This window comes from Rhagoletis zephyria, unplaced genomic scaffold (assembly GCF_001687245.7).
Source record: "Rhagoletis zephyria isolate East Lansing unplaced genomic scaffold, Rhagoletis_zephyria_1.1 Rzeph_scaffold_07244, whole genome shotgun sequence".
Lineage (NCBI taxonomy): Eukaryota > Metazoa > Arthropoda > Insecta > Diptera > Tephritidae > Rhagoletis > Rhagoletis zephyria.
Window position 1 is genome coordinate 22,271 of NW_016164327.1, and position 9,850 is coordinate 32,120.

Here is a 9,850-nt window from a genome sequence, read left to right on the forward strand (position 1 = left end):
ATATGGGATGATTCGACAACACATGCATTTAATCAGTGCAAGCAGGCGCTGGTCGATGCTGTGCAGCTTGCCTACCCTGCACCCGATGCTTCCTTAAGTCTTCGTTGCGACGCCTCCGACAACGCGATCGGTGCTGCACTTGATCAAACAATATCTGGTGTAACTCAGCCACTGGGGTTTTATACAAGCAAGCTAAGCAAAACCGAACGCAATTACAGTACGTATGATCGTGAGTTGCTGTAAATTTTTAAGGCAATAAAGTTTTTCAAACACTTGGTGGAAGGTAGATATTTAATTATATATACGGATCATAGACCATTGTCCTTTGCATTGTCACAACGATCCGACAAGGCCTCGCCACGGCAGCAACGCCAGCTTCAGTATATCAGCCAGTTCACCACTAACATTATTCACGTACCTGGTAAAGATCATATCGTTGCCGATGCGATGTCCAGGATTGACACTATTAATTTGCCCACCTTATTTTCGCCTGAAGGGATCGCAGCTGAGCAGATAGATGACGAACTCAAACAACTTCTCAAATCACACACAACATCGCTGCAGTTTCGTAAACAGAAGATCGAAGGCTCAAACACCGAACTCTACTGTGATGTCTCTACCAACGTAATCCGCCCTTACATACCCGAAAAGCTTCGATTTTCGATTTTCAAGAATGCACATGACTTATCGCATCCAAACGCCCGTGCGACTCAAAAACTTATCAACCAACGATATGTGTGGCCGCATATGAATCGCGACACAACGAAATGGGTTCGTAACTGCTTACACTGTCAGAGAAGTAAAATCCAAAGGCACGAAAGAAATGTACCACAGCATATTAATATACCCAGCGAACGCTTCAAACATATACACATCGATATCGTAGTAATGCCATACTGCAACGGATATCGATACTGTTTGACAGTAATTGACCGCTTCACACGATGGCCAGAAGCCATACCCTTGAAAGACATATATGCAGAAACCGTCATCAAAGCACTTCTTGAAGTTTGGATCAGCAGGTTTGGAGCCCCCGTTACAATCACCAGCGATAGGGGAACACAGTTCGAATCTAAGATTTTCGAAGCCTTTACAAAACTGATTGGATGCAAGCGCGTAAGGACAACTCCTTATCACCCAGCATCTAATGGTATGATCGAACGTTGGCACAGGTCGCTAAAGGCGGCGCTTATGTGTCATGCTTCAGCGAGTTGGGTGGATTCGCTACCTGTTGTGATGCTGGGACTTCGCACAAGTTACAAGGCTGACATCCATGCCAGTGCGGCAGAGATGCTGTATGGAACAACGCTGCATCTGCCAGGCGATTATTTTTTGGATCAAGGTAAAACAGTAGAACCACTCCAGTTCATAAATAATTTTCGGGATTTTATGCGCAAAATACGATCAGAACCGGCAGCTCACCATAATAAAACCAGGGCTTTCCATCACCAATCATTGCGCACTTGCACACACGTTTTTGTTCGGGTAGACGAAGTGAAACAACCATTGCAGCAGCCGTATCGAGGACCTTTTGAGATTTTGAAACGAATTTCAGACACTGTTTTTGTGGTCAAAGTCGAAGGTCGCTCGACAACGCTATCAACTGAACGTCTTAAGCCGGCATTTGTCGAAATCTTACCGGATTTGGTTCATCCAGTAGCAACGCATAGATCATCCAGTTCAAGGATTTACGAAACACGACAACGTAGCAATATCATGACTTCTCATATAAGTTCGAGTCACTCCGGGGGGACTACTATGGCTACTGTACACAAGTACACAAGCGAGACATAGTTGCTCAGTGTGCTAATTTTAAAAATTCAAATTCAATGTCATGTTGGTCGATACACATTTTTTCATTTTAGTCAGTTATAATTATTCATCGTTTGTAATTCGTTTTCTCGTTTGAAATAAATTTGAGTTGCCGTTTTATATGAACCCAAGTGCCTACAAGTGTAAGCGCCAAAATATTTGTATTATTATTATTATTATCTCATTTAAGATTGCCTCTTTCAATTATGTATTATTCCGAGGCCTTTTCTTGTTAACGTGTTTTTTAAAATAGCCAGTATTTCTCTATCGAATTCAAATCTTGGCTATTTCCGGGTCATTCAGAGTTTTAGGTCCTTTCGATTCAAATTTTTTACCGTTAACGGTTTTGAACAAAACAAATGAGGATCTAAGAAGGCGTTCAAACATTCCGGAATACATTCTTAAACATGGAACAGGGCACGAATTTGAAGGCAGAAATTATAGTCACTGTATATTTTTCTATCGGATGAATTGAATTACCGAATTCAATTTGGCCACAATATTTTTTGTATACAACAAAACCCTGTTGTTTGCTAAAAACTGATTTTACTTATTGCTCACAGTTGAAAAATATTACAGCGTTTAATTTTTCTATCAGCTCTCTTAACTATTTCTATATGTACCGATTAAGTCAATGCTGTTGCTTCTATTGGCAAAAAATTTTATTCAAATAATAAGCACAAATCCAATTGTTTGAAGTTAATTCAACATTCTAATGGTAACCGCGCATAAGTGCTCGCAATGTTGCTCCTCAGAAATTCCTCAAAAGTGTGTTACGCAGGTAACTAGTGGAGGAAAAAGTGGAGATTTTATCTCAGAGTAGTTTTCTATCGATTGGCGCAGGTCCTATAATTAAAAAAATTAATTTTACTACAAAAATATTCAACATATTTTCACCTAAATTTCAAACTTTTTTCTCAAAAGTGTTGAATTTTTTGAGTACGCAGATATATAGCCCATTCAATTTAGTCTAACAATGTGCAAGTTTCAAGGGGTTAAAAATTACCGTTAATTTTTTTTAATTTTTTTTTTCGCATTTGCTTCCGTATAACGAATAAACACAATTTATTTTTATGTGGAACAAACCCGCAACACCTTCGGCGAAAAAAAAATGAATAAGCTATAAAACTGTGTACTCAAAAAAATTCTAACATTTCTGGGAAAAAGTTTGAAGTTTTTGTGAACATTTGTTGAACTTTTTTGTAGTTTTCTAAAAAGTTTTAAACTTAATAATTAATATGGGTTTTGTTATAGAATGAATTGTATTTTAATTGAACATTCCTAAAAATAAATAAATAAGCATGAGTGGGAAGCAATATCACTTTGAAATGGGGGTGCTATTGTATTGGCCAATACTGTATGTACAAGTATAATTTATTATGTATTATTTTAACTTTGAATTACTGATAATAAATAAATATTCCGCATTTTGTCACTAATTACTGAACAAAAAAAAAATAAAGCATTCTAATTTAAGTATAGTATAAACAAATGAGAATATACACAAGGAGGCGAGATTGTTTCTATATATTTCCACTTCAACATTCATTTCGGAAGCTTATGAATAGCAACGACTTGCTGATTCCTATTTTTTTTTGGTTTTCCTATAAAAACATTTTCGTCCATTTTACCAGTCCATAATCCGGGCCAGTAGAAAAAAACATGCATGTGTAATTTAAAAAATGGAGTTCCAGTCAGTTGAAGCCACTTCCGGTCGAAACCGGAAGTAGGTTGTACCACCAAAATAAAGAGATCCTCCGATTTTGTAGATCATATTTTTGCATTTTTCAATAAAAAAAAAACTATTTTAGAGGGTGTGCACGAGTGGTCTAGGACAACCCTATATATCGCTCATTCACTCAAAAAATCGAAACATATGAATATCTATTTTTTGTTCTAGTGAGATACTGGTAATCGATACAGCTATAAAATTTTTATACATTTTTTTTTTATTCCAAAATTATTAAGGTACTTGTTTTATCTTTCCCCTTTTATATTCAAATAAAAGCAAATTAAAATTTGTAAAAATTGACTTTCAACTTTTCACGCTGAGCTACCGGTTTTTCTGATTTTGTTGGTAGAATATCACTTCTCGAATAAGTTCGATATTTAAGGAGAAAAATACAGAGCAACAACAATGCAAACCTATTCATATATAGCGTCTGGTGAGAGCAGCACAACATGCCGATAATGCCGATCACCTGAGCTCACACGTTTTTACTAAAAAGAAAAAATAAATAAAGAAATAATGTGTCTACAAGAATGTAATAACAACCACAACAAGTATGACGAAGTCTAAAGAAAACGCGCTCGGAGCGTGCCACTATAAAGAGATGTCTATTATTAAGATATACAGTCGGTGTGAAATGTTAGTGTACACCTTGTCTAATATGATATTCACAATTATTTTCATGAGAAAATTTTTTTCATCAATTACTTATGAGAATATAGTTCATTCTGTAATATAAACCATATAAATCAAAGTTTCAAACTTTCATATAAATTTCACAAAAATTTAAGAAATTTTCATACAATTTCCAAATTTTTTATTAGAATTTCTAGAAAATTTTCGGGTATGCAGTTTTGTAGCCCGTTCAATTTTAGTGAAGCAAAGTGCAAGTTTCAAGCAGGGCTTCGGAGCGGAGCGGAGCAAAGGAGTAAGCGGCAAGGGATTTTGGCTAGAACGGAGCTGAAGCAAAGAGCTAAAATAATTCATTTCCTTCTTAGCTCCTAAAAGAAAATTAAGATTTACTTAATTTTTTATTTATTCTTGCCCTCTGAAAACAACCGTGTTAAATAAATTTTCATTGTATCTTTACTTTGGCAATACTGCTCATTGCGCAATGCCCAGCAGTCAGGGATAATCGCCAAGTAAATTTGAACGGCGATGACAGTGCCTTTCGTACAACTCTCTGTATCCGCAAACGAACGTAAAACGACTACAATTTTCATTCATTTACGTATCCTAAAACAGTGCAAAAAAGTGCGGTTTTCATACCTGGAAACGAGCAGAAAACAACTACAATTTTCATTAATTTTTATGTCCGGAAAACGTTCGAATGTATTTTATTTGTTCAAGCTAAACATTTAAGAGCATGTATACGTAGTCGGCAGAGGCTGGACGTGGTAGTATTTGTTAGCTTTCAGAAAGTATCGAATTCGAGTACCGTCAGGCGCTTCCTTCCTTTTTTTTCTAACCATGAAAAGGCACCTGTGAAGTGCGGAAGGAAAGCGTATTGAAGAAAAATAAAAATAAAAAATTCTGGAAAACAGCCAAAACCGTATCCGGTTCTTGTCTATATATACATTTCTGCCGCACAATTTACTGCAGAAACGGATCGTTAAGTATCCGAAAATGGAATCGGTAAACGGACGAAAATCCGCATTTTTTTTTCTTTTTCTTTCTGGAGAAATATCTGCCATTTTATTTACAAGACAACACATATACATTACGATCATATAAATAGCTGTATATACATACATATCTATGTTCTGAATCAAAAAGAAAATTAAAACAAAGTCAGCTAATTTAAAAAAAAAAGTTTTTTATTGGGAGTGGGAGTGGAGTAAAAAGCGGAGCTCGGAGCGAAGCGATGAAAATAAAGCCTTTGCTCCGAAGCCCTCGGTTTCAAGTCGCTAAAAATTACGGTTGTTTTTAGAATTTTTTTATGGAAGGTTTTGCGCATTTTCTTCTATAGGGCTGATTTGACAGTTCTCATGAAAAATCACAAGAAATATTTTTCATTATTTCTGTTAGTTGAAAAAGTACTTTGCTTTTGCTGTAAATTTTCTTGAAGAACTAAATATTCTAGCTTTTATTTTTCTTGAGAACTGCAAACTGATTTAAGAAATTTTAATTGAAGAAAATTTGTTTCCATTTCTTGTGCGTCATTTTATATGAATTTGTCGTTTTTCTTGAAAGCTGCAAACAGCACTTATGTATATGTATAAAAATAGATGGTCAAATAAAAATGCGCAACGGTTTTTGTATGAAAAATGAGCAGGAAATAATGTTACTCATACACCATGTACACCTGAGTAACACGCTTTTCTGCTCATATTTCATACAACCAGTGCACGGACTTCGAAAAAATTAATATTGGTAGATTTTGCATACAAAAATTGGTAGAAGTTGGTAGATTATTTTAAAAGAAAAATTATTATATAGTTTTTACTCATTTAGGATAAATGAAAGCTAATTCAGGTAAGATGGTGTTACCAAAGCAGCTGAATTTTCGCCTTGGGGATTTTTAATGTCAAAATGATGTATTTGTTGTAGTTCTTATTGTCATTATGGGTAAAATTTGTTAGTGGAATTTTTGTTTTTGAACTTTTGCTGTCACCTTATTATATGAATTCGCCTTGGAATAAATTGTACTTTTTTTATAAAACAATAAAATATTCAACAAAAAAGATATAAATATGTAGTACATAAAAGTGGGCCCAAATCATGGCATCCGTGATCGAATGAAACACGATTCGAATGGAATGAAACAAACTGACAGATGTTTTCTCTCTAATACATTTAGAACTGAAAAAGCGAATTCGCTACCAAAAGCTGTAAAGAAAATTCCGATTCGAATATGATTCGATCCCGGATGTCTTGTGTCTGGCCCTGTTTTACAATAAAACTAACTATTACTCTGCACTTCAAAATTTTTTGATTCAAATTAGTTTTGAAATGATTTAAGTTTGCACACCATTCCTTTGGCAGTCTGCCTACATAGAAATTGGATAGTGGCGTCTGGAGAATAAAAACCAAATAAAAATTTGTGATCCAGTGTAATTAATGAAAAAAATTTGCCATGAAAATAATTGTGAATATCATATTGGAACAAGGTGTGCACTAATATTTGACACCGACTGTATATGTATGTATATGTGTAGATATGCACATTTGTATGCACATACTCGTACATATTTAGTTTTGCACTCCACCGGCGCAGCCGATGAGAACTTAAAGGTTAGAATGACTGGCTGTATGTATTTATTTATTTACACATGTATGTACATGTAAAAAATTTAGCGCATGTTTAAATACATATGTATGTATGTACGTATGTGTATGTGTGTCTTGTTTAGGCCTGAATGTTTCTAAATTTTTCATATACCTAATATAAATAAATAATAAATTTGATTTGTTTAACCGCTTATCTGCCGCGCCTATGCTTTAAAAACTTTCCAAAATCACTCATGCTGCGGCACCCTATTAAACCTTATGAACATATGTACATATGTACTTATACAAACACAAACACGATTGATTAATGTCATCAACATTATGTACTCCTTGTTCTGATTTCGCTATACTTTAATGGCCAAACATTATGGAATTTTTTTTTATAACTTTCAGTCATAATAATGTACTAATTTAATTTTCCATCAACTGACAGCACACTTTTTAAACATTTATTGTAGATTGGCGATTTCATTTTCGAAGGTCGTGTTTTTATCAATTTATGTATGCATGCGTACATATGTATGTATGTATGTATGTACGTAAATAAATATGTTTTATACATATGTAGCTATCTTTTTATGCACGTGCGCTTATCTACTCATAATAATGGTCATTTGTAGATACTTACCTCCGGATGATCACGGACTTTTTGGAATTCTTTCACCATCTGTTCGCGCGTCGTATTCCGATAACGCATAATACCACGCAGTATACGCTCCATATTTGAGTGATTTACTCTACTATGAACAGCTCCGCTACTTTTTTCGACAGCAAATGTCCTTCAGTTTTTGCACAACCCGCACTTCGATAAATAAATAAATATTTGTTCTATATTTACTTCTTTTAAAAAATTTTTAGAAGCGCATTTGAAAATAATTATGATGCTAAAATTTGGCAGTTTGTGGATAACAATTAGAAAAACATGCCCGCTCTTCACCCACAATCAAAGCACTGAACCGAACCTGAACCGACCTTCTCCAAACACCGACTGAATTATAGGACGCCGCGCGCTTTAAATTTGTCTACCATCGCCACGCGCTCATCTACGCCAAAGAGCGCTAGTATAAAAATGCTTTAGGAGTGTTGTCTTTTTCAATTCTGTGCTTTACTAATCATTATTTTTGCGAATCGTTTTGTTTTCTCGCTAGACCGCTTTTGATTTTTAATTCCATACACATTAAGGTACATACATATATACAAATTCATTAATGTACATATTTACATACTCTGTCCATAGTTATGCCTGGAGTGTATTAACTTTTGCATTGAAAGCTTCGTTCTTGCCTTTTTGCTGTGTGAGTAATAATAGCTTATTTTGTTTCTTTATTATCTCATTGTAGACACAAGCACCAGTTCGTTCAGTTTGGTTTTGGAGGCGAACTGGTGCGCCCTCCGAGATTTTCACACTCATACTGGTGCGAATACTCACAAAACAGTCTATTAAAACTGGCCGGTCTCATATGAGCAAACTCTCCTCGCTTTGTATGCTTAATTATAACCGAGTAAATAGCATCTGATGCGAGAGAAAGCTTCGATAGCTTTGGTCACCAGTTGCGTTTTTGTTCTCCAATAGTACTGTGGCACCTAGTGCTGATAACTAGGGCTCGGAATCTCTTGCAAATGCATGTTTTTATTGGCCATCTTCAAATGGAAATTGTTAAGTTATCTTTACGAATCATAAAATTTCTTTTAAAATGGCATTTAATCGTTAGTGCATATTTTGCGTATTTTGCAAAAAAAAAATACCTGTTTTTGCTTATTAAACGCGCATATTTTAGTATATTTGACAATAAATGCATATGGTTTTTGCATACTTTGCTTTTTTTTTGATTTACAAGCAATTAAATTTTGTGCCAAATTTTCTGAAAAAAAATATCTAAAATGTTTTCCCAAATATCTATCTGAATATCTTCTTGGATAGTTATGCAGTCATGAAGGTTCTTCCCTGTACCTCTGCTAGATTTCAACTAGTGGAAGACTGTAGGCGAGAGCTGGCCTATATCTCTAAGCAATACGAAATTACCCTAATATGGGTCCCGGGACATAGAACCCCCAAATTGCTGTAACTTGCTAATAGCATTTCACCATCATTAATCTGAACCACTATTAAACTGTCAATATTTCTATTTACACAAGATTGCAACTGTCTGCTTGATTATAAACTAATGGCCTTATTCATAAAAAATAACGTAGGCTTAAAAAGCTTTATAAATTGACGTTTTCATACATTTTTTCAATTTATAAACCCTTTTTTAAACTAATTTATTTCTTATGAATAAGGCTATAATTTTATACATAAATAAGTCTTGCATTTTGAAATGAATTGTTGTCGGTCTTTTCTGGTTAAAATATATGTGATATTTATTTTTGTACCGGCAACAAAATATTTAGAAAAATGTTTTAATTGCATATGTTACTCGTTTATAGGGCATATTTTTTAATTTTGAGTGTATATTATACGCGCATATTTTCGATTTTTTAGTGCATGAGATTCCGAGCCCTACTGATAACTGCTTGTCATGCATAGCTTTGCAAAATGTTTACAGCTTTTTTTCCCCCTACACACAAAAATTTGTCTATGAACCTTATTTTGGTTGTAAACGTTTTTTCAGCACTTAAATTTATAAAATTCGTTGCTTCTATTAAAAATACGGAAAATGCAAAAACAACTTTACGTCAATAAACGCTAAACTTAAAAAAAATAGCTCTTCATTTCAGCTACTATTAATATTATCTAGCCATTTTTACTTATTTTTTTGACCGATTTAGCTCCAAATGATTTTTTTTCTGGCAACACTGGTTACAATATTGCTCAAACATTTGGCCATTATAAAGCTTAATGCAAGTTGGATTATATATACATCATTTGAAAATGTTTCAAAAAAAGGCTCGCGTCGATTAGTACTTACAAGCGCGCAGTTGACGTAACTTATGTTCGTCAGTATCAGTTATGTATGTATGTATGTGTATGGGTCTTTGGAAGTAATGACGAATTTCCACTAGGTATTGAAATTACAAGAGTTTGAGGCATTTAAAAAATAATATCGAGCCCTAACCGCCAAAATAACGTAAGCGACA

At 34.5% G+C, this 9,850-nt stretch overlaps 1 protein-coding gene across 2 annotated transcripts in view; it reads right to left on the reverse strand.

Annotated features, from left to right (window-relative positions):
- CAHbeta (carbonic anhydrase beta) overlaps nucleotides 1–8,179 on the reverse strand; it is an 11,789-nt gene extending 3,610 nt beyond the window's left edge. The window contains exons 1-2 of one of the 2 annotated variants that reach the window (XM_017629968.1): nucleotides 7,999–8,176; nucleotides 7,401–7,574 (exon numbers count right to left, since the gene is read on the reverse strand). In XM_017629968.1, coding sequence (XP_017485457.1) covers nucleotides 7,401–7,493 — 93 coding nt within the window. In that variant the 5' untranslated portion in view covers nucleotides 7,494–7,574; nucleotides 7,999–8,176. Of the gene's footprint in view, nucleotides 1–7,400 lie in introns of both variants that reach the window. The other variant, XM_017629966.1, reaches the window with a different exon arrangement.
- Nucleotides 8,180–9,850: the final 1,671 nt, after the last annotated feature.